This window comes from Pempheris klunzingeri, chromosome 4 (assembly GCF_042242105.1).
Source record: "Pempheris klunzingeri isolate RE-2024b chromosome 4, fPemKlu1.hap1, whole genome shotgun sequence".
In the NCBI taxonomy this organism is placed as follows: domain Eukaryota; kingdom Metazoa; phylum Chordata; class Actinopteri; order Acropomatiformes; family Pempheridae; genus Pempheris; species Pempheris klunzingeri.
In genome coordinates this window covers 6,261,679-6,287,793 of record NC_092015.1, presented here as the reverse complement: position 1 = coordinate 6,287,793, position 26,115 = coordinate 6,261,679, and the positions used below count along the sequence as shown (strand labels likewise).

The 26,115-nt window shown below is 43.6% G+C and overlaps 1 protein-coding gene across 1 annotated transcript; it reads left to right on the top strand.

Annotated features, from left to right (window-relative positions):
- The first annotated feature begins 621 nt into the window (after nucleotides 1–621).
- foxo1a (forkhead box O1 a) lies at nucleotides 622–26,115 on the top strand. Its single transcript, XM_070828883.1, has 3 exons — nucleotides 622–1,523; nucleotides 21,049–21,240; nucleotides 21,834–26,115. The coding sequence occupies exons 1-3, from the start codon at nucleotides 855–857 to the stop codon at nucleotides 23,019–23,021; spliced, it is 2,049 nt and encodes a 682-aa protein (XP_070684984.1). The 5' UTR covers nucleotides 622–854; the 3' UTR covers nucleotides 23,022–26,115.

Here is a 26,115-nt window from a genome sequence, read left to right as displayed (position 1 = left end):
ATCAATTTGGGTGGATGGTTGACTTGTAGAACTACCAGGCCTGTAGCCTGAGGAGGACATGATGACAAAATGTCTTGCCATCATCTGCCATAACTATCAGATGTCAGATGAATTATCCTAAACATTTCATAACTACATGATTAACGGTTTAGGCTCTGAGTTGAGACGATAGTTTGACATGAACTTTATCAGTTATTTATTCTAAGCATTCAAACGTCAGTTTTAAAGATGTAGGGTAGAATGATATATTAATAATAGATTCAAATAAAAAAAAATTGCTCCCTGGATGTAATAAAATGATTTCGAAATCAATTCCTGGTGAGGTGAGGGGCACAGCTGACAGAGAAAAGGGTGCCCAGATAAGATGTTTACTAGAGGAGAGAATGAAAACACGGACCGTTTTTTTTTTCTTCCAACTCTTTCGGCGCCTCTTATTGGCGCTGCGCTGGTGTCAGTCACATGTGGGCGGTGTCAGCTGACAAATGATACTTCCAGTAAGTCCTCACATGCTGTACAACACGGAGAGTCAACAGGCTGTACGGGGCGCAGACGGAACATCACTACGACTGGACAACAAAAACAAACCAGCCAGCACACTTCGGACCCTCAGAGAACTCTTTCTCCCATGAAAGGCCTTTTCAGAGACGCACTTTTTATTGTTGTTAGCACAGATTAGTACCTGCTTGGGATGTGACTGTCAGTGTAGACTTTGCGCGCAGGCGGAGCACTACTTCCCCGGACAGATTTATCTCGTGCTGGCTCGCATTTCAAAGGCGAACTTGCTACTTTTGAAGGACGACAGGTTCGTCACTTTTACATGACATTGTAACACTTGGCTCCGTCACCTCTCGACCATGGCGGAAGCGGCCCAGCAACCACACATGGTGGAAATCGACCCGGATTTTGAGCCCCTATCGCGGCCCCGGTCGTGCACTTGGCCCTTGCCCCGGCCGGAGTTCATCAACCCGGGCGACTCCAACACGTCCTCGCCGGTGCCTTCTGTGAAGCAGGAGCCCGCCGGCAACGCCGAGTTCATCAACAACCTGAGCCTGCTGGAGGAGACCGAGGACTTCACGGAGCAGAAGCCGGTCATCCTGTGCGCTGATTTCCAGTGTCAGGAGAACTGCGTCCACCAGCAACCTCCACAGCAGCAGCAGCAGCAGCAGCAGCAACATCATCAGCAGCAGCAGCAGCAGCACCCGAACCCGCAACTCCCGCATCATCACCATCACCATCAGCAGCAGCAGCAGCAGCAGCAGCAGCAGCAGCAGCAGGTGCCTCTGCTCTCCTCACCGGTCGGCTCTTCGTCCACGGCGGCCGCAGCTGCCGCCGCAGCCCAGAGAAAGAGCAGCTCCTCCCGGCGGAACGCATGGGGGAATATGTCATATGCAGACCTCATAACCAAAGCGATCGAAAGTTCTCCTGAGAACCGACTAACTCTGTCTCAGATTTATGACTGGATGGTGAAGAGTGTGCCTTATTTCAAGGACAAAGGGGACAGCAATAGCTCTGCAGGCTGGAAGGTATGTGGGTGTTTTTCTTTCTCTTTTGGTACTTTTAGCCAGAGTGTGTGTGTGTGTGTGCGTGCGTGCGTGTGTGCGTGTGTGTGTGTGTGTGTGTGTGTGTGGTGGGAGTTCACTGCATGAATTGCTTATGGTGGTGGCCCATGCCTGATAAAGCAGCCGCCTGTGCCAGTTGTTGTACAAAGTTTTCCAGTGGGGCGTTTTTTGGTGCGTCTGTGGTAGTTAACAGTGGGCTCCACAGGGACTTCATTGTGCTTTATGCTATGTTTGTATCTCTTGTGGTATCACTGTCACACCCCTCCAGGGATTTCTGGCTTTTCTGTGGCGTTTAATAGTCAGTTTATTGTGACTTTGTAATAGTTTTTGGTCAGAGTTGTTTATTTATTTATTCATTTTGTCTCCATCATTTATGGCAATTACTGTTCCAGTGCCTGCAGGGACTTCTGCTAATATCTGCATGGGATCTTTACATTGACAGAGGGACACGCATGAAGAGCTGGCTATAACTGGTTATTCACAAGACCATTCCTGGTCTTGTGAATAACCATGTATCCCCTCATTATCATCCACCCAGTTTACGGCACTTCAGTAAACTGACCAATTGCTACCATGACCTTAGACAGTCATCTGACTTCTCCCTGCATTATGTGATTTATATGAGTCTGCTGACTCAACAGGGTTTTTTTTTTTCTTTCTTTGCCTTATTGCTTCCCTCACTGTGCAATTTGGAAATCCTGTGAGATCTGGCTTGATGTGTTGGTGACTGCTCTCCTCTCTCTCTCTCTCTCTCTCTCTCTCTCTCTCTCTTTCTTTCTCTCTCTCTGCTGTTACTGTCAAATTTACGACACATTTCAAGGCTGTAGAAGTCTGTGCCTTTGAATGGAGCTGTGTTTGGTCAGCGTCGTAAGGAGATACCAGAAGCATTCATGTGTCCTGGAAACTGTCCAAAACATTACACAAGAGGGGACTTAAAATTTCTGATGTGGTGTGACAGGCCCTCCCACTGAACGCTATTGAAGGGCGTAAACCTCACTTTGGAGACACATAGTTTCAGTGGTGTCTGACAATAAATTGATGACAGTCTACTCACCCAGCGGGAAATCATATTGAGCCTGTATTCACACACAGAGAGATTTATTACGGCTTCCCTCTGTTATAGGCTGTCTGGGTTGTCGTCGAAATTTAAAGCAGTCGTGAAGTGTTTTTTGTCTCCCCCGTCAGAGCAGGCTCCCGTGTTTGAGTCATGTGCTGGGAGATGACACACTCATGTCAGTCACAAATTGCGGCGAGAATTTGTTGGTTAGTTCCCACTGAATCACAGACAGTTATATGTAAAGCAGTCACATCTTTCATTATTTTGCTTTTGGAACCTTTTCATAAAAGCTGACTGAGCACAAATGCAGTTTTCAGCAACGCCCAGCTCCATTTTTATCCATTTGACCTCACCGTTTACAAAAAGCTCAGGACTCATGTTGAGCTGTCAAACGTAGTCCCGTCAGTCAAATTATATGAGGGTGGAAAAATCCCTTCAGTGCAGTGAAACACACACTGTAAACAAAGCAGGCACTGGGCAGATGTATTGCGAGGGTGGTGATATTGTTCAAGAGGGTTTGGTGGAAAAAGCAACATTTCCCTTTGTTTATTCATCATATGCATTGGTACCTGGAAAGATCCAGCATCCGTCCTGCTCTACGGCTTTGTGTGTGTGCGTATCAATATATAATAACATTTTTCCTTGAAAAACGCAACGAGCAGTGGCTAACGTTCGCCCCACATACTTGTGATTAACTGTAGTTAAAGCTGAATACGTCTACGAGGATCCTGTTTAAATAGAGATCCGGATAAAGAATCTATAGGCATCATGTGGTAAGGTGACACCTCAAAACATGAACACCGACAGAGTGTTAGTCACGTAGAGACTGAGGTTGCAGAGTATCAACAGAGAAAAAAGTAGGACCGGTGTTGACTTTAAAAGAAAGATAGATAAGATCTTTCCCATTGTTGTTTTTGCTTTAAAACGATGTAATAAGCATTTTTGATGCATGTCAGCAGTAGTACCAGCACCTCAGTGATCATGAAACACAGCTGTGGTCAACACTTTGTCAGTGATGCTCCCTGGTTACAGTGTAATTAGGAAGTTATTATATAGCTGAGTGTAGCTCAGACAAGTGACTGTGGGTTAACTGTCTTCAGCATCATTACCTACACTAGTAGATCATTTACATTTTGTAAAGCATGCAGCAGAGTGGCGCTGACAAAGTCCCAACACGTCTTTGTGTCTTCATTAATCCACCTAAATAAACAGTGAAGTTTCCTCAGTGGTGTTCCCGTCCATTTAACAGTTGCTGTGTGATTGGCAGCTTGGTGAGGGGCGCTCAGCCACCGCCTGGGCTTGCTGCTTATCCTGCCATGTTGGGGGTGTAGACTGAGTAATACTGTGGGAAAGCAAAGTGCCATTCACTGCTGCGAGGGGAGTTATTCATAGAGCTCCCCTCGGTTCCACACAGGGGGGCTATCGCACATTGTCTCTCCAGAGCGGGCTTACTTATGAGCCGGGGCGAGGGCCAGCGAGGAGCTGAGGAAAGATGACAATGTAAAATGGTAATTTGGTGGCCAGCAATGTTTTTTTTTTTCAGTATGTTCAATCGCCTTTTGATTTAAAAAGTGTCTTCCAAACTCCGTCCATTTAGAATTTAAGTTTTTTTTTTTCCAGCTTTTATTTTGTCTTTATAGCTTTTTGATCTTCGACTCCCTTGTTATATTCTGTCTCGACTGGGGCGACATGACTGATTGGAAACATGAAAATATGTAAATTGTGTGGCAGACCTCATTCCAAAGACACCAGCTTTGCAAAATGACTCTAGACATTCAAACCAAAGCAGTCAAAACAAATAACCTTCAGTTTTAACTCTGTGAACATCCGAGAGAGAATAAAACACAATCAGAATGAGAATTATTCATGTTCTGTTTGTTGTGGAAAGTTTGGGCAGATTCAATGGTGGAACGTTACATCATGTAGAGGCTGAAGTTTGTGGTGGCACCTTTTGTGCTAGAAGAGCAGTGACCACGACGACAGAAGTTACAACACAAATGCTTTATTTTAAGGCAATACACTCACTAACCAGCCATCGTTTCCTGATGTGACCGATTTCTCTGAGCAGACGAGGCTCACCTGAGGTGAACGAAGCTGAAGCACATGAAGTTTTCATTAATCTACGATTAAGGCTGTCTGCTCTGCGATCGTTTGAGGCTGAGCTCGTTCCTCAGCGCTGCCGATCCTCCACAGTCGGTCGTGTCTGAACTGAGTCATGACAGCCTCCACACTTCTCAGGCCGTCTGCGACAGTGTGAGTTTTGAGGACAGTTGTGCCAGGTGGGACCAGTTTGGAGAGGCTCTCCGAGCGGACTGGACACTGGCCCTGGCACAGGACGCCATCCAACAGGAAGAAGAACAGATGGCACAAATTATTTATCACCAAACCTCTCTGCAGAGCTGGATATTTATTTCTAATGTGGCCCATTCCCCAGCAGACTGCTTGTTTTTTTCTCTTTATCTCACTCAAAATGTTATTAATGTATATATCCCAAGAATTACAAACAGTGTCTCAGGCTGGAGCACACCCGCAAATTGTACACATGCATTAATACGGCACAATATATACAGTACTCACACATACTTGCATACCTGCCAAAAATCTGTTCTTTTTTGTAGTTCTCTACTATACGTACGTCACCACAGGATAAATATTTGGTTTCAGCCAGTGGAGCTGGATGGCTCAGGTGCTCTTTGATGTCAGTATCGAGATCAATTCGGTCACAGGTTTTCTCTGTACACGCCGCTCTCTTGACCTGAAATTCCTCAGCCTACGCTGGTAAACACTCCCACGGATCTCAAAACAAACTGGCGGAGCAGCCAAACACGTAGGTCAGAGCAGATTGTACAGCAAGTGACACTAGGGTCATTGACATGTAAATGCACCCATTGACTCCAGTCTCTCTTAGTCTTATGGTAAACACTGTAGATATCACCGAGAGGAGAGGCTCTGTAGGTCAAAGTCTGTGCGCTTTTGGAACACAGGACGAGCACCCCTAATCCCACTTAACAACCAGGTCATCGAGCCCAGACACCTTGCCAGGTGATTCAGGTTCTGAATGCACGATGGGATGAAATCATCACAGTTTAGTTACACTGACGAGAGATAGTCCACCTGAATACGTGAAGCATCTCATAACCTTCAAGCTTCACTCTGGCACTGGCTTTGATATTTGTGTGTTTAAAAAAGCTTTTAGTCATTTTTCAGCATACGCTCGTAACAAAAACAAGCAATATTGATACATGCCACTCAGACTTCTTTTAAATGTATGCCTCGGCATTGACGGAAATATGCAACATTAGAGCAATGCTCCATTACATTATGCAACAGTCGTTCAGCTAAGATTACTCAGACTTGAACTATAGCAAGATTTTAAATATTATTGATAAAATGAGGCAATATAGATGAAATATTGTTTTCAATTTTCAGTTTCATATATAGAATAACCAGATGCCGTTGTGTGTGTTTGGCTATTCTGGTGAGTAGCTCACAAATTCTTATCAAATTGATGAAAAAAAAGTAAAATCAAAGCTTAATTTAAAGCAGTCTGGCTTATTGATTTGCAACATTGTGCAAAAGGTCTAATATAATCAGTCATCCAGCAGGGGACCACGTAGTATGTCGACTGGTTGGCAGACTTCTGTTGTCCAGCGGTTGGTTGTCCCCAAGTTGAACTTGAACATCACGTTATCATCACATAGTTCTAACTGCTTTAAGTTTAATTGATTGATAACTATGGGTTTGAGTCACACTGTTCCCATTTTTGTTTTGCTAGTGATAATTTAAGATGGTTTAACTTTCCCGATAAGTTCTTCTTGAGTGAAGTCACAGAGTTGCATGTAAGTGCCGTGTGTTATCTAAAATGCACGATGGTGTCCCAAAGCACAAAGATGGTTATACTGCACCAATCGCAATCTGCTTGTTTCTCTGGGTTTGAATGTGTATTAGTAGGACAGGGAGCTGGATAGAACAGCAGTCCTCCTGTTTCTACTGGTTCAGCACACACACACAGACACACACCTCTCACCCCCCTGAGGCAGTCGAGGAGTCCAACCTTGGCATTGCCCCAAGACATGAGGGGCAGCTGTGTTTCTCAAGCAAAGAGCTGGAGGAGCTCTCCTCGCCCTCCTCCCCATTTCCTGCCTGCGCCGCCTGCCTCTCCATTCCTGGTTTTCTGCCTCGGCACAAAGCAGGGCACACTTAGTGTTTTGAAGGGTTAGTGGACCCTTCAAACCCGCCCCCCCCCCTCGGTCAAACCCCAAAGGAGCTAACCGCTTAATGTCATCAGCGAAAAATTAAGAGATAAAGAGAGGGAAGGGGAGAGAGCAGCAGAGACCCAGAATGCTCCAAGTTCAGACTGGGTGACACTTGTTAGGAGTTGCATAACAAGACATTTACTGGAATCAGGGAGCCGCAGGCCAAAGTCTGGTGCCACTGGTTAGTCAGCGGAACTGTGAGCCACTGTGTTAGAGATATGTGGGACGCTAGTCTCTGGTGTGTGTGTGTGTGTGTGTGTGTGTGTGCGCGCGCACATAACCTGGGCCTCATAATTAAAGCCCTGCTGCTGGCAGATGCACAGACACGATGGCAGACAGACAGACAGGCTGACACAGGGAACATTCCAGCACAGGCTTTTATATCTTTTTTATTATGGTGCGATATTCTGACTTTCCTTTTCTCCCCAGCTGATTTTAATCCTGTATCTCCTTACAAACCCCCCCCCCCCCTTCGCTTTTCATGCCACTTAGTGCTTTGATGTGCTGAATCACTGTAGCTGGCACACCACAGGTGTTAAAAAGCAGCTGTGGGTATTGATGAACACTACCTGTTAGCTTTGATCTGCTCTGTGTAAAACCCCAGGAGATACTAGGACTGTAATAATGATCATTTTCATTGTCGATCAACATACACAGTATTTATTCCATTAGTTGAGTCTTTATTATGCCAAAGAGTAGAGTAGAAATGTCCATCACAAGCTCCAAAAACCCAAAGTGACATCTTTAAAGTTCAAAACCGAAACACTATTTAATCTCTAATGATACAAGAGAAAGAAATGGGAAGGAAGCAATGAATGCTTCTTTTCCTCTTATTATATTAAGTATAAGTTATATTAAGTATTCTGCTGATAGTTTCATTGACTACCTGCAGAAGCAGATCCACTTGTTTAGATTTATTTGGCTCGGTCTGCTATGCAAATGTGATGCAGATAAGTGAAAAATATTGCCATGTTCAAAGTGATGTAACTGTGTCCATCAACACACTGATTTGATTGAGCAACACAGTGAATCTAGTAGCCCTACAGATTATTTCACATCCTCATGTTTTCCTTCTGTCCTGCTCCACATTTGTTTACCCCTCAGCCCCGGCAATAGTACCATTACTGTCTGTCTCTCATTCCCTCTACCAAGAAATATTGTGAGATATTACTCACTGACTCAAACCTCAACAGACTGGAATGAAAGAGGCAGGAAAGCAGGTCAGTGTGGCGCAGCAGGGATATCAAATGATGTTTATGTCAGTGTGTGGCACACATATGATTTTTTATTATTGATCCAGCCATTCTGTAGCCACAAAGTCATGTCACTTAACCCTCAAACGAGTGTTGACAATTGATTCCATGTGCCGGTGCTGTCTGGGTATTTGTTTCACAGTAAAACCTTTGACAGCATGTCCAGAATGCTGAGGGGGGGAAGCCAGTGGGCAAGGACAGAAGCTATGAGCCACACACCACACAGAGAATCATGTCTGTCTGTGTGGTTGTCTGTCTGAGTCGGAGTGGCTTTACAGTTTGTCACTCTGTCTCAAAAAATACTGTACGCATACTGTACAGACGCACTGATTTTCTTCAGTCAGAAGTCCACAACACACGCAGAATCTATGTAACATGCAAATAAGTTTTGCTTTAAAGATGCAATAATGAACTTTTGGATGTTCCAGATGCTCTGCAAAGTATTATTCATGAGATTAATCATGAGCTGTCTGGCTGCACCAAAGAAAGAAATCTTAGACAGCTGAGGAAATACATCTGTCCAATCATTTCTTAACACATTTTATGGTTGTTCGAAATGTTTGTCATAGTAGAAAAAGAAAAATTTGGTTCTGAATTTGATTCATGGAGATTTTAAGAGTATTTCACAACAAACACATGATTTTAGTTAGATTGCGTTATTCTACACTATTGTTGTTTTCTGTAAATAAAGATATAAATATTTGTTAGATTCAGAGCTTAATGAATGCAGATACTTGGAACCAAATCCAAAACCTACTACACAATTTCCTGTGAAGAAACAAAAACAGATAGAAATGAAGTTAAATATACTTAATTTGAGTAAAACTATATGTTTACTGAGCTGAGGAGTATTGGTAACAATGTTAGGGGACACAGCTGGTAGCTTCACACCTACAGAGACTTTATCTAACTGGAAAAGACCCAGGAAAATCCCCATGAAGTGCCCCTTTCATTTAGTGAATTCAAACAAATCATGTTGAATGTGTGGGTGTTTCCACCCACCTCAGACACTGGCATCACACAGCCCCGCAGTAGTCCTGTCCGTGTTTTGTTTTGTCAGGTCTTTTTCTGGCTGCGGACCAGTGGACAGATCATTCAGCGAGTTTAGCATCCCCTAACTGAGAGTGTAAGAGTGCAAGTGATGATACATAAAGATACAAGCAGAGAGTAGAGCTTCATTCAGTAGGATAGAGCCCAAAGGTGCCCACGCAAGGCTGCTCACTCTGGAGCAGAGTTGGCCTCCAGCGCCGTGGTCAGGTAAACAGTCATTTAGGATGAGTCACGTTGTTTTGTTTTTCTCAGTGCGGTTTTGGTAGTAGAAGGCCGAGAGCACGTGATCGTCTGTTTTGGCAGAGGGTTTTGCCAGGCATGGCAGAATATGCTGTTACTCTGTCTGCCATCACAACTTTTCGTCAGTCAGAAAATTTTGGGAAATGTTCTATGGGGTTAACAGGAAGACCTCGGCATTGTTTTACGGCATGAGAAGAGGAACTGGTATGGATTTTGAATAATTTCACCATTCAAATGAGAAGTGAAAGCCCTCAACGCTTCTTCACACCAAAAATATGTGTCCTGTCAATTTCCCATGGCTTATGCGTTCATGTGAGCTGGCTGCAGACACACAGGGAGCGAGTAGAGCAACACTTTTACGGGACCGCTCACTGCCGAGGGCCCCAAACCACAGGCATTACCCAGACCCACATTGTTGTGCAATTCCCGCCCTAAAGCGATTATGCACGGTGCCTGTCAGACTGGCCCGGCATTATCACACAATCACACATGCATTCGGGCATGTGTGATTGTATTCACATACATGAAAGCTCACTGGAGCTCTGTAGCCGGCTGGCATGGGTGGACATTTGACATTTGCACACTTTAATCAGAAGTGCCGTTATGACTGTGCGTCAGACTGTAGGTTCCCTGCTTCTGTTGTCACGGGAACTACTTGTGTCTTTCAAGGTCAAAGTGCATAACAGCGTAACTGCACCACCCTCGGGCATGTTCAGTTTGGGTTTGTATTAGCAACATTGTAAGTGCTATTGTCTGTGTTGTATGGCGAGGCTCTTGACTGACGTAGTTTTTAGGAAAGAAACGCCTCTCAGGGAGGGGACACATTAACAGCAGTTAGGTTTCACTTGACATTACCTTCTACTGGCACACAGTGCATGGACTTAAACTGGTTTTTTTTTTATAGTTTAAAGCCCAAAATAGATTTCTGTTAGCAATCTATGAAGCTGAAAAATTGAATCTCTGCTTGATATAAACATTGATGTGAAGTTTTTGAGGGTAGATGCACTGCACGGTTTGAAGGTGGCCTCCTTCATTTCCAGTCTGGCTCCCCATTCAGGATTCCTGTGTGTAATTGTGGGAGATGCATCAGTGCCAGTCGGGCAGATTAGACGCTACATTTGGACTAATTTTCCTCTTAATGAATCCATGTCCTGGTTGAACTAATTGAGAGGAGAGATGCCAAAGAGCCCACTGTCTTGATTTGCTCATGACACTTGGCTTTGTGTCTTCATGTTAAGAATTAGAAATGATTATTTTGATTGTTTTAAGACACTGTCTTTTGGAATTTCAGTCAGATTCATCTTTATGTGTAATACTTATTTTACTGGCTCTTAGAGAACGATGAGAAATATTAGAAAGTTGGAATATGGCAAAATGAGTAAAGTGAACTTTCCTTCTTTTACTGGTGCCATTTTTCCATCTGTGTGTGTATTTATCCCACATCTCTCATTCTGCACTGATATTCATATTCATATTCACTGATATGATCTCTGATACAGTGATTTATTTCATGTTGCACGTAGTGAATGTTATTAACAAGTGGCCCTTTGCCGTTACTGCAATTACCATCATCTGTCTAATATATTTGTTATGATAATTTTCTCTGTCGGGACATGTAGTTGGCTGCTGTAGCTCAGTGAATGATCTCTTTTGGAGAACCGATCACCTCTCTGCTCCTCCACCTGCTCCTCTACCTTTTAAGAGATGTAACATTTCAGCCCTTGTCTGACAGGAAGTGGGTGCTTTGAGAGTGGCAGCATCAGGGTAGTGATATCATCAGGGGAGGAGGCAACACTGAGCGTGACGCCAGCTTGTGTGGCTTCTTCCTCTTCCAGTGTCCCGTCCCCCCCCCATTTTTCATTTTAGCTCCGCTCAGAGCTGGGAGATGAATCGGTGTTATTGCTCATTATTCTTCTAAAGAATCATTTAAAATAGATACTGAGAGACTGTGGTTCACTCTCGACACAAGTTAAGTTACTTCAGCTAGAGCCAAAGTAAATGCTGGAGTGAGGCTTTGGTTTACTCATGTGCAGACCCTGTTCTGACCTGCACTGGTGCCAGCTTGATAATGGGCCCTTTGACTCGGATGCCAAGTCCAGGCCGCGGTGGTCCGGTTTAATGTCACACTCGCTGTCCTCTGTCCCCACTATGACTGATGAGTTTTGTTTTTTTTCCACTGGATGTGATTGAAATGTTTGGCAACATTCCTGTAGTCATACATATTGATCTGCTAGTTCCAGACTCCTTCTTCAGCTAATTTTCTGCGAAATCACACACTATAGCACAATGCAGCACTCCTCATGAGATTTTTATTTAGTATAGCACTCACACACTCACAATATATGATGCTTTATATTGTTTTAAACAAACTGTTTTGCATTTCAAAGCACATAAAGATATAATTTTAACATGACGAAAAATGGAGATGAATCTCCATCTAATCATCCCTCTCTGTTGAAACACTAGTTTACTTTAATAAAGTCCGCCAGCGCTCCTTCTGTGAGACTCACATATATTAATTTATTTTGTGATGTGTCACTGCTTTTCCTATTTCCTTTTCATAATGAGCCCATGAAAAAAAAAAAACTACTTTGTGATAAAAGCACAAAAATGGCTCCATAAGTATTGTAAGGTTGTTTTTTTTAGCTTGAGTCTGTAAATCTAAAACTGGCAAACAGCTAAGTGCACTACAGCCCAAAGTACAGACTGTTTCATGGACAGTATGCAAATCTAGGGACAGTTGAAAGCATCAGGAACAGCAAGAATTTAAAACACAATCATTTTACCCCATCATTAAACGGCAGTCCCTCACCCTGTCACTTACAATTGACCTCCCTAAAGGAAAACAGCCAAGAAACAGTCTTTTCAGTTTTTTCTTTCTCTTGAAAAACAACACCACAGTTATTGGTATCTTCAGACTCATGCCATCTATCTAGATTTTTATATGATATTAATATTAGTTTCCCGTTTGGAAACATTGACATGTGACCCCTAACACTTTGCCAACTGCTAACTTGCAAGTGATGTTGATGAAGTTTTAGAAAAGGGTTCATTTTCAAACAATGTTTTGAAACAGTTTAAACAATGTGAGCATTGTTGGTGTACAGCCTTTTCCCATGATCACAGTTTATAAATGTACATATTTATGTCAGTGCTTTACAGTGTGATAAAACAACAGAGAAAAGTGTCCCACTGAGAAATCCTCCCAACTCTGTAAGCTCTGGAGATTTATTGTTGGAATCAGCATCGAGCCATAAAAAGTGCTCGGGGATATCCCCGTGTTTACCAGGTTGAACTGGGGTAACAAGCGTATAAATATAACCCCCCAAACACACCCCCCGCCCTCCCTCTCTCCCGTGGTAGGTCAGCTCTATGGACGCAGGCCGCCTCACAGGCACCCGGCAGTGTCCACACACTGCATCTTTATCCAGGCAGAGCAGGCAGCAGCCCAGCCCAGCCGCTCTGCTGATCAGAGGCGAAAAATATCCCTGCTCCACAGACACAGCTCTGTGCATTTACAGACTCACATTGTGTTGCACATAGCAACACATGCACATATTTTAGCATGGTAAGCTTAGCCAGCACAACCCGGTCCCTGTCTGTACACATGAGCTGCGTGCTGCTTAAGTCTGAGTCAGGAAATCAGCGAGCACAAGAGAGAGCTCAGCATGTAAACACTAAGCTGGGACTGCTGTGAACATGCTGCTGGGACATTATTTTAAAATGATGTGTGGCAGCTGTCATAACCTACATACAAATACTTTAAGTTGGATTTTTAACAGAAATGTGTTAAATGATCATATCATTACAATCCAATGACTCTGAAAGTCAATAGTTTAAGTTCTTTATTTGTCATGTGCTCAGCAATTACAGTGAAGCCATCATTGGCAATGGATTTCCTTAAATCTCAGGCTCCCTGCAACAATAAATGATAAAATTGAGTTATCGCCTCTCATCCTTTTCTTATTGGCCTGGTGGCATGAAAATAAGAGGAGTTAAAACCAGATTGGATTTTAAAGTTTATAGCCGACAAACACCAAAGGTCTGACTATGTAGTTTAAAGTTTGAATGGACGGTTTGTCGCTTGCTCGTTCAGGAAGGCTGTCTTTAGGAGCGATTTGTCCAAACGTCAGGCCTGAAAAATCAGAGGAAATAGCAGATGATTTATCGCTCTCTCACCAAGTTCTGTTTGTTTGGATCCATAATGAGGGCAAATCATAAGTGGGGAACTGTTTCTAAAATGTACGGTAAGAGCTTTATCCGCCATTGTAATCCAGCTGGAAAAGCCTACCTGGAAAAGGGCCCCCTCTCTCTTTTTCCTCTTGTTTTGCCAGTCTGACTACAGAGTTTTGATTAGGAAGCAGCTCTTGAACCCGCTGTTTTCTTCAGCTAGTCCCTTGCATTGCACCTACCAGGGCCTCATTCTGCAGTGTTATGCATAGAAACCAGAGGCATCGGTGGGATCAGTATCAGGACTGGCCAGCTCTTCCTGTGCGGATACAATGCAGCAGGAAGTTCGCTAATAGCCACTCCACTCCGCCACTCGTCTCACACTATCATATGGCGTTGAAAGATCCTGGAGTGTCAGTGGCTTTGCTGTTTCTCACCGTATGCACAAAACCACTCACAGACTATTTATCATTTGTGTGCAGCGTCTGTGAGACCAATCAATCTTAAGCTTAACCAATCATCATCCGCTCAGGCCTCCAAGTTCAGTTGTGTGTGTGTGTGTGTGTAAGTATGTGTGTGTGTGTGTGTGTGTGTTTGGGGGGAGGGCCATTGGTTTCACTCAGATTCCTTGCAGAGGATTGTGAAAAGGAGATCCTGCCAAGAGGCTGTCAGTAAATACATTTGCAGACAGATTTGCTTCTGCATGACTTGCGATTTCTGCCTTTCCATCTGCGCTTTACGATGGTCGTATAACTCAGCATCTGACAATGACCATTTTGAAGAGGCATTTTCCTGGAAGTCATGGGCTGCTTCTCGGGCTCATAGAACATTGAAATGAATTTAAGGAGCTCCACACTGAGCGCCCTGTGTCCGGGGCTCCTCTCTCCCCACTCTTGGCCAAATTGAATAATTGGAAGTTGACATCAGCGGGTGAGAAAGGGACCCTTTTTGCTGCAGCACGAGCGTGCGATCAGCTGTGGCCAGAAGTGTGCGTGCATGATGTCCCAGAAGAACATGTGAAAAAGACAAGTGAGGAATAGAAGACTAGGCGGTGGGTGGGATGGAGGGAGAGATTACCTATTTCTGGTTCAAGCCATGTCCTAGGGTCAGATTCCATTTTTAATCTGAGACTTTTTTAAAAACAGAAATTGTGGCTGAACAGATTTCTTTTTATATATCGCTGCGAACAATGACACATTTGTGCGTTCCTGCCCGGTCAAACCTGAGGCGCTGTACTGTGTTGCTCGCTGCTACGCAACATTAATGACAACAATCATTTCCAGTTCTACGGACTATTTTAATGAAACCGTTGGTATAAATAATACAAAAGGCCCGAGGCTTTACATTTCCTGTGCACTGCTTGTTGCATCCACTGCCTTTTATGATCATTGCTATATTGACTTTAGTAAATAGGTCAGTGATTATCGCTGGTCGGTTCAATATTGGTGCTGATGATAACCTATCAAACTGCAAACACATGAAGTCATCACGGTCTATTCTGATTGCTTTGTGAATGTGGTGTGTGAATGTGAAAGTGTATTGCTTTATTTTTTATAGTGTGTGTGTGTGTGTGTGTGTGAAAGAGAGAGAGAGAGAGAGAGAGAGAGAGAGAGAGAGATCGTAGTGGAGCATGAGTGAAGATCATTACAAATCAGTTTCCTTTAATTTCTAATAAAACGTGACATTAAAATGGTCACCCTGTAGATAAACACTGTAAAGCTACAATATACCACTTTAGACTGTAAATATACTATAGCTCAGCAAATTAAAGCTAAATGTAGGTGCAGACACTTTGGTGCAGACAATTACAGACAATGTTGTCATCTTGTCCTTGTGGACCACCAACGCCCAATAAATCAGAAATCCCCTCATTAAACAAGCAGGGAGAAATCTCTCCCAAAAAACAAAAAAAACCCAAATCAAATTAAGTTTGACTTGTGGCTATTTGATGTAATTTGGTCTAAAGCCCTTGTTAGGGTTGTGCATTGTTGAAATTCTTTGATATTGTTGCCAATATCTGAGATACTTTTTGCGAAGCCTCACTTTGAGGGATATAAGTTTGTTAACAGTCTGTTAAAAGAACAAGCTCACAGAGGAGTACAGCTCTGATCAGACTTCTTCTTCAGCCATTGGTACTTGGTAGTTTTTGGTGCTCCTCGACAGCCAGTTTACCACAGTGCCGCACCTTTAGCAAACCTGCTGTCGTAATTAAATGGAAACAGTCGTAATTGGCCTCTGGATCACAGAATACTAAGGGCGTCTGACATTAAGGGAGGAATCTTTTGATGGCTTGTGCCTGCCATCTCACCTGGAGCTGTGTGCTCAGCTCCATGCTGTTGTTAAGTAGGCACTATGCAGACCTGCTGAGCTGGTGTTAGGCTAATAACTGGTTTACACGTTTTCTGTCTTAACCACATTGCTCTTACTCAGACAGACTCAGCACAAAGCTCCAGACGTGACCAAGCTACAGCTTTAGGGCTACTTACTTTAGCGGTTAGAAATGGCGTGCTACATACACCTGTAGGTTGTCCTCTACACAGCTGCAGACATTACACAGAAAATAACTAGTTACTGTGCAAGAACACAACCACTGTTAAGACTGAAGCATGGGGAACGAAAGGTGAAAAAGTCTATTCAGGACAGCACCGTTCTTATGAGTTCAGTGGAAATAGTGCAGGGAAACCACACTTTTTCACTCTCATCGGTTCCATATCTCTGGTAAATGTGTGTGAAACTGTTCAGAGAGCTGCATGCATGTGAGTTCGAACCTGCTGCATGCTTTCAGTCAGTGAGGAGGGAGCATTGCTGCAGACACTTCATACCTGTATCTGTATGGGCTTTGCAGCTGAGGTTTCACTTGTGGCTTCACTTGATTCAAAGCAGCCCTGCAAGTAGGTGGTGCAGCGCTCTTCTGGGGATTTTTTCATTAGACGAGTTGACATTTGAGCAGCTCTGAGAGCGTCAGCACCTCGGTCAGTGTGCCAGCATCAGTCTGGCACACCGTTTTCCATTATTATGCAGGTACTTGCAGATACTGTCTGCAAGAGAAAGTAGGGGAGGAGAGGATAGGAAAGAGGATAAGGAAGCAAAACAGAGGAGGGGAGGTGGGGTGAGAAGGAAAGAGAGGATAAAGAAGGATGAGGAGGAGCAAGATGAGAAGGACAGAAAACAGAGGAGAGGAGGTGAGAAGGAAGGAAGCTAGATGAGGAATGTAGAGGGGAAATGGATAAACTAAGTTGAGGTGAGGAGACGACCAGAAAGGGAACGCGATGAGGAGAGAAGAGGAGGAGGAAAGAAGAGTGGGAAAAGAGAGGAGAGGAGGTGTGAAGAGCAGAGATGTAGGTGTTGGAACGAGGCGACAGGAGACAAGGAAAGAAGGAGAGAAGAATATAGGGAAGGAAACAAGATGAGGACAGGAGAGGACAAACAAAGAATGAAATGAGAAGTTGAAAGAACAGAGGACAGGAAGTGGAAGAAGTAGAAAAAAGGTGAGAGAAGACAAGACAAGACGGAAGGAGATTATAAGAGAAGAGGAGACGAGAAATGAAGAGAAGGAGAGAAAGAAGGAGAGTTGTAGCAAACACTGTGGCCTTTCAGTAGTGCTGCCAGTGAGGGAGTTTAAACCAGCACAGTGTGTTCTTTACTGATCCATGCCTACTCTGTCACACACAACCCCTCTTTCTCTATTTCTTAAATAGCTTTCACTCAAAACACATTCTCCTGCTTTCTCTCTCTCTCTCTCTCTCTCTCTCTCTCTCTCTCTCTCTCTCACACACACACACTCACACCACCCAGACGCTCATACTGCAGCCACTTGTTGAGTCATGACGTATCCAGTCATGTAATTCAGTTTCAGCAGTCACACGGCAAAGTGAACATTGCTTTCATTTAATGAATATAGTGTGACATCAGGGACTAGTGTCTGTTGCTAAACATAAACTCTCCGGCGGCGTGGGGGGGTTGGGGGTTTGGAGGAGCTAAATTTGCGGTGTCCACTTGGCTCACGACACTGCGGCTTCGCATTCCATGCCTTTTTCTCTGCCTCACGACCGCCGTGTTTCCTGCAAGGCAGGAAGTCAGCTCTGTTTCCTGTCACAGTCCTCTTTCATGTGGTCACTTCCTCGTGTTTTGCCAGTGCCGCTGTGTTCTGTTGACTCAGAGAACAGAGGTGGTGCTCCTAGCGGTGGGCTCAGGCAGAACAGAGAAATGCCTTCTTTATTATCTCTGGCCACACGAAATAGCCTTCGGAGATATAGTAATATCAAGTTACTGCCTGCTTTCACAACATTTGTTATGATTGCATTCCTCAGTGCGAAAAAGGTCAATTTGCAAGCATCATTTCATGTGCTGATACCATTCTGAGGTCAGGTTGTCTCAACGTCTTTTGTTATTTTTCCAAAACTGTCTCAATCATTTTGTTGCATTTTTTTGTGGAAAGGGACAAAAAAACCTCTACTTTTGAGATGGGACGGTGTTAACATCCTATTTTTATACAACACAAGACAGGACCGCCCCCAAGCAACGGTAACCAGAGATCACTTCTGCGAAATCGTGCGTTTTGCAACCTTGCAGGAGAATGTTGATTGTGATGGCTGCCTGGCTGGGAATCCTGCCTTTACTGTTTCCTAAGAGATACTAGCGTGTTGGCTCTGATTACGATTGAACTTTGCACACAATGATTAGCTGGAATGTTAAGATTCCTGTGTACTTCAGCCAGAGATAAATCAGTGTCACATACAGTCACAGGGTCCAAACGAAACACACACTTAATGATCTTAAAAAAAATTGCATGTGTATGTAAAAGGAAAGTTTTTAACAAATGCAATGTCGTACTTTTCATTCATATATGCATGTCAGTGTGTATGTGTGCGTTTGTGTCTCTCAAATTGTGTGTGTTTTTTTTAGACCACGGTATTGCTGGCTGCAGTGAGGGTGAGCAACAAAATCAAAACCATACTGCGCTGCTGTTTGTCGCACTGCCATTCCCCTAAAAACATGAGCACACACACACACACACACACACAGTGGGAGACGAGGCTTTTCCATTGGCCCCACCAAACACCCTCAGCCACACTCCCCACACGGCACTCTGAGTTCTGCCGAGTTCTGGTATTTCCCATCAGAGCGGCTTTTATGACCCTTCACTCCTTACCCCCTCTCTTGCATCAAGGCTTTTAAACTGGTTTTAAATCGCTCTCTATCATCACAACACCCAGGGTACTGACTGTGACATAAGCCAAAATAGAAACCAGAGCCTCCAAAGTGGAGACTTTAGCAGCGAGTTTCTCCTTCCTGTCATCAGGATGATATAGGGCTGTAACAGGACATCCCGGCGTCTGCGCTCACATTGCAGTCATTCCTTGTTGCAGCACAGCTGAAATTACCAGCACTCTTAGCGGTCATGGGAAAGAGAGGCTCATGACCAGACTTTACTCCTTGCCTTTTGCCATAGCTACCGATGCGCAGGAGGAGGGGGGAGAAAAGCATTCGCTAGGCTGATCAGGGAAGGGCTGTCACGTCCTTCAGATCATGCAAACTAGCCGAGACTACTGGCTGAGGCAGTCAGGTCATTTGATACAGAATTTCATTCATTTGTGAAGGGCCACTGTTCAGGCGGGCACCCATGTGCCCTAGAGCCTGAGGTCTTGGACTGAGGTCTAGCTGTTACTTGATTAAAGGGGAACTCCATTTTATATATATAGGTCAGTTTATTTATCATGAGGAGTTCCCCTCAGCCTGTGAAAACAGGCTTTGTAGGGAGCTCACCAGAGATTGACTAAAGAACCCTCATGATGTCTTAGTGATGTCATCAGGCTTATCTCAGCTTCGGCATGACACCTGACTTCTTTAATAGAAAAGCTCAGTTACAGATTGATGTTGAAGTTTGGTATTTAACAGTCAGGGAGGGTCTAATAAAACCCCATCAAGTTGCGTTATGGGAAATGTAGGAGCTAATACTTTAAGCTGAGCTTGACCTTTACCGGGGAATTTTAAAGTCAGGATATTTTAGCTTCTTCTGCTTCAAGTGTGACCATTTTTTTCATTATTGTTAAATTTGCCTGGCTGGAGTACCCCTTTAATCTGTGAGGTAATTTACTGTCAGACATTTCTACCTTTTCAAAGACTGTGCTCCTTTTCTCTGTTCTATGTTACTATATTTGATGTTACTATAAATTGAATATCTTTGGGTTTTGGACTGTTGGATAAAACAAGCAGAAGACATCAACTTGGGCCACTGAAAATTACAATGAGGGGATTTTCTGACATTTTGTAGACTAAACAGATTATTGATTACTGAAATTAGTCAACACTGAAAATAGTAACTGCACCGTAGGATGGAGTGGGATACGATTTCAGAGTTAAGAATGAGGAGAGATGGTTGAGATGAGGAGAGGCAGAGGTGAAGGCAGAGCAGAGGGTAGACTGTGAACCAGATGTGAAGCAATGACTCACAGCAAGAACAGGCTTGATGACGTTAGCCACTATGCACGCTAAGCTCTGCATGTGTGTGTGTGTGTGTGTGTGTGTGTGTGTGTGCCGGGAGTTCCAGCCTTTCTTCCAAAACAACAAGCTCCACGCATGCACAGTAATGTCTGGCCAAGGCTCATTACTTCATGTTATGGCCCAGACACAAAACAATACAAAGCCAGAATGTAAGTTATTCTCTGAGGGTAAATGGTCACTTAAACAACAGTTTGGGCTGATTTAGGGTTTGAAAATCATAACAGTCTAAAAAAACAAATGAAGTTTGAGATGCTGAGGAAGCCAAGTGTCCCAGTACAGTAGTAGTTCAAGTAAAGTAGGACAGAAATGGTCTCTCAGTTTCAGTGCTTTGCTCAGCAGACAGTTTGCCCAATATTCTCGCTCTTGTTTGCAGTGTTTTAACAATGCTTCACTAGCTTCCTGCACAAAAATTAGTTTTTCCACTGGGGATGTTACTAAGCAACGTTAGAGCGCGCTATTAATGTGTCTGTAAGGAGGAAAGATTAGTCTGTTTCCGCCCTTTGATTCTGTGCTGGTTTAGACAAGACACGTAGTCAGGTGGAATGTGAGTGTTGGTTTAATGGTGTTTTACAATGGGCCCCTCTGTTTTTGTGAAGGAAATAAAGGCCCACATGTACAGTATTTTTGGAGATAAGCGTGTCTACAGTTCTAATCCTTGCTCTCTTCAGGATGTGTTGCTCATAGAGTAAACTTATTGGCACCTATTGTGCGTGTGTTTTTGCACATGCGTTTCTTTGAATTGTAAATGGCAGTCGATTGTTGAGTGACCTTAAAATCTCCCCTTTCTCCTCTGTGTGTCTGCTGTCAAGCCGTTTTTTTAAAAGAGAGCCACCTGTACAGACGGATTTGCACTTGTATCCTAAAACAGATCTGAAATGTTGTGGGAAAAGGGCAAACGCAAATCTCTCTCCGTTTGTCTGCACCTAATCCAGTTTTTTCTCTCTCCCCCTCTCTTCCAGAACTCAATTAGACACAACCTGTCGCTGCACAGCCGCTTTATTCGCGTCCAGAATGAGGGGACGGGGAAGAGCTCGTGGTGGATGCTAAACCCAGAGGGCGGGAAGAGCGGCAAGTCCCCGCGACGCAGGGCGGCCTCCATGGACAACAACAGCAAGTTCACCAAGAGCAGAGGAAGGGCGGCTAAGAAAAAGGCAAATAAATTAAAAATCTATGTGATACTTTTGTGCTCAGCGATAGCTAATATTTCATTTGTGAACTATATCGAGACTTTCTTTTATCTCAACTGTGTCTGTACTGTCTGATATCAAATAAGACGAATGTCTGGCCCAAGAACAAAACAAATTAGTATTAGTATTTTGATGATTATTACTCAAGTTGTGTTCTAAAAAAGCTGGTTGGCATATCAGCATAATGTATCATAATAAAGACCAGACAACATATGAGATGTTGGTAATATTCTGAGCCTAAATTAGTCTTTTCTTGGGCTTATTGGCTACATTTAAATGAACAAATGCAATTATCTGGATTTATTAGCCTGGCAGAGGAGAAGAAAATGACATCTTTACACCCTTTAAATAACCACTCTCAAGATACACATCACATTATTTAGATAATTTAGCAAGAGTACTTTTGTGTTTAATTTGTTTAGTATTATTCAAACCTGGGTTTTATTGCCAATAGTTTCTGCCCAAAACATATGTTACACTGCCTGTTTTTGGCACAAAAACGCTGTACAATACAATATGTCTGTTGGTACACTGAGAATCTCCTTGTCTCCTCACAGCTGTCCCTGCAGGGCGGCTCTGACGGAGGTGCAGACAGCCCAGGCTCCTACTCCAAGTGGCCTGGCAGCCCCAACTCCCACAGCAACGACGACTTTGATGCATGGAACAACTTCCGGTCTCGGGCCAGCTCCAACGCCAGCACTCTGAGTGGCCGTCTCTCACCCTTCATGCCAGAGGATGACCTCGGGGAGGCAGACGTACATATGGGCTACCCAGGAGCCTCGGGGGCCAAGATGACAGCCACGCTGCCCAGTCTCACAGAGATGACGGGCTCTCTGGGACACAGTTCTGAGAACGTCATGGAGAACCTTCTGGACAACCTGAACTTGCTCTCGCCCAACAACTCTCAGGTTGGAGGAGGGGCGACGACCCCTGGCTCCTCCCAGTCCTCCCCCTCTCCTATGATGCAGCCGAGCCCTGGGTACCCCGCCTACAGCTCCCCCAGCATGGCCTCGCAGCCTCAGCAGGAATACCGCAAGTGTGTGTACGGCCAAGCAGGAATGAACACCCTGTCGTCGATGTCGCTGCAAACACTGCCAGAGAGTAAGCCCGGCTTCGGGCCCAGTATGGGCCAGTACAGCTGCCCTGCAGGGCTTCTGAAGGAGCTGCTGACGACAGATACAGACCAACATGGAGAGCTCATGCCATCAGTGGACACTGTGGTGTCTCAGTCCAGTGGAAGCTGCATGCTGCCGCCGTACAGCAGCAGCCCGCACGCAGCCAAACTGATGGGAGGAGGGAACGGTCACCCGCATGGCCTCTCACACACACACCCACACAATGTGCACAGCCAAGCCCCGGCCACGTCACCGGCTATGAATGGCCGCTTGCTCATGCCCTTGAGCCACAGCGGGGGCACCACGCGTTTGCCCACAGCCAAAACCCCTATGCAGATGCCTTATGGCCTCTCCAGCCACCTCACTGGCGGGGGCATGCCCGGCGGCTTCTGCCCTCTCAACACCAACGGATACGGCCGACCAGGCCTGCCACAGCCATTGCACCCAGAGAAGCTGCCCAGCGACCTGGACGACATGTCCATTGAGAAGTTTGAGTTTGATATGGAGACAGTCCTCCATGACACTCTCATGGACGGAGACTCTCTGGACTTCAACTTTGAGCCAATGGTGACCCAACAAGGTTTCCCCCACGGAGTGAAGACCACCACACACAGCTGGGTGTCAGGCTAGAAACTGTAGTGTGAAAAAAAAAAAGGCTCTGTTCAACTGACTCGTTGTTGTTGTTTGGTAAAAGACACAATCAGAACTCATTTAAGACAAAAAGTGTAATTTAGGATTGTTAATCCTCATCCCAGCTTCACCTGCAGTTTCTGTACCGTCAACATTTCTATTTCAAAAATACTTTTCAGATCACTTCAGGGGACTGAGACTGCATAGAACGCATCTCCATTGGTGCCCCTGAACTGGTGAAGATGAAATCAGAGTTATTTTTGAAATATCAAATATTCTTTACAAACTAAGTGCCAAACATTTTGCCTTAACATAAGAGCCAAACAGAAACACACCTCTCTGGTTTACTCATCAAGGTTACAGATAGCAGCAGCACAATCTGTAGAAGTGCTCAGACTCATAACATGCTGTTTACTGTGTTTCCACAATCAAATGTTTTGTATGTACAGTGTAGTGATAATAGATTACCACTAAAGAGGAATTATGAAGGTAATCTGGCTCGTGGGTTTGTGGACTGACACGATGTAAAGTGAGAGACTTCTCAAGGGAACCTCGGACGATGTTACATTATAGCTCACTTTGTATTGCCCGATTGTACATAATGTCATCATACAGTTTGTAAAATCAGGTCTCGTAGTGTATTTTCTAAGACTGTAAATAGTGTTTACAGAGCGGAAGCAAAAATCAAGGCAGCAAAAATGAGCTCACAGAGAAAACTGGATCAGACTATTTCAAACACACGCTGAGTGGACAGATCTGTGCCTGAGGAGTCTTCTCAGTCAGGCTGTAAAATGGTAAGACAGATGTCAGATTCAGATGTCTTGTACATACGTTAAGAATGTATATTAAAATGATGTAGTAGATGTTTACTAGATTTAGTATATATTTGAGACCTAAATTATTTGTGGTTGATATAGATTTATGCTGGTGCATAACCTGCACTCAGACATCAGAATTGTTCTGAGACACACGTCACTCTGAACCTTAATACCACAGGGGCCTATTTACTGTGCCTAACAAAGTAGATATCGACTGCAGGCTTGAAGTTTTATATTGTAAATGTCTATGGTCCAGAAGATACTCAAATCCAGCAGTCTTGAAGAAAAGTACAGTGAATTCTTTATTTTCAGCACTCTGCTTTCACTTTATTTAGAAGTCAAGAAGAGACGAGTGACAATAGATTTTTTTTGTTAGGGTTTTCTGAACGCTTTGCAGCGCTGTGAATGTTAGGAGGGTAAGGCGGGTTGGTGGACTAAAGATATTCTCAGTGCTACTGTTGTTTTCACACCAAGGCTGAGTCCAAGACCTGCCAGAGATTGTCATTTAAGACACTGTGAGTAACCAGCCTGTCCCCTGTTCAGTTTCAGTACTTTTTTTTTTTTTTTTATCATCTTCTTTGTCTCAGAAGGTCAGTATGACTGATTTAAATTAGTACAGTGTGATTCCATTATGTCCAAAAGAGCCCTCTGATGCTGTCAGTAGGATACTGCTTTTAATGAGACTCCACTTTCACTCGGCCCCTCCTACCTCTACCTATCTCCATGTCTTTTTAAACATTTGATATAAAGGTAACGTGTGACTTGATAGCTCTAACCATCTTTTCAATAACAAGTCTACTTTCATTATGTTTTTAAAGCTGCCCCTTGAAAAGCGCCACTAAGTGTTAAGTATCACATCTAGCTTGTATATTTGCATTTTCTGACTTGCTTCACCCACTTATTGCTGTACTAACAATGAGCTTGTCAGCCTGTCAGTGACTTATTATGCAGAGTCACAAATAGTGTGGAAGACTGTGGCGAACCTTTGTGAAGATGGTGTCTGTAAGCACGACTGCTTCTCACGAAGTCGACTGGTTCGGTGGCTGAAAGACCGCGTGGCTTAGAGATAACAAACTAATACTGAAAACTGAAAACTGCCTATTCGACATCAATGCTTATTGTGCGATCTATCCAGACACCACACGTGTCAGAGGGTGTCTGATCATGTGTCGTCAAGAGCTCTGAGTACGCAGGTTTTTATTTGAGTCGTACCACTAATGAGTTCACCCCCGACCAGAGGGGAAAGCTCTTGCATTAGTTCAGGTGTTTGGTTTGAAATGAAAACGTACATACTCCAGACCTCTAATGGCACAAGATCTGACACACTGACACTGAATTTTAAGAAAGCCCGTGAGCGGAGCAGATTTACTGTAAGAAGAGTAAAATGAAATTCAAAAAAAAAAAAAAAAAGCCCTGCAGAGAAGCTGTTAAAGAAGCTGCTGTTTGGCTTTGGTGCCAGGTGTTGCCTTTTCTTACCCAAACATGCCATAGTGTACTATAGCCAAATTTGCCTTTGAAGTCAGTGATATATTTCGCATTTTTATCATGTGTTATGTTCAGAATTATATATATTTGTGCCGGTCACTCAAGTCAGGATAAACTGTAATGAATCCATGTAGTCAGTGTCACAGGGCTCACTCTAAAAGTAAAAGAGCTGTTCTAAGTAAATTATATCTCTACATTTTGAAATGATTGAATCTATGCATTGTATTCCTTAATTTTATGTTGCTATTGTTATTTTCTTTTTCTTTGAACTTATGACAGAGATATTTTATTGTAACATAGCGCTGTGAGATATTATGGTGTTGTTGTTGTCTATGTTCCAGATAGTTATATGGGGAAAAAAATGAAGTTTATTTAGAAAATAGATGATGCAGTGATTAATATGCTAAGCTTTTGTAAACTGACAATGTTGTATTTCTTGTATTTAGCTACAGTTTTTAGAAAATAGCGTCAAATAGCAAATCACTGAAAAAAACGTAAAGATATATTGCATTTTTAAAATGAAAAACACAATATTTAGTCCTGCTCAGAGTGCAGATTCTGGACCAATTTTTTGTAATTTTATGAGTAGAACGATATTGCACTTTTACTTACATTTTATAACAAAGTGCTCCTTGTAACAAGAGGAAGAGTTCCCATTGCATCATTGCATTAAAATCTGTTACATTTAACTTATATAAAGAAATAAATTGGACTTGTGCTGTGTGATTTGCAATCAATAAGAATATATAACTCGTTCAATATTAATGTATTAAGTCCTGAATAAATGTACT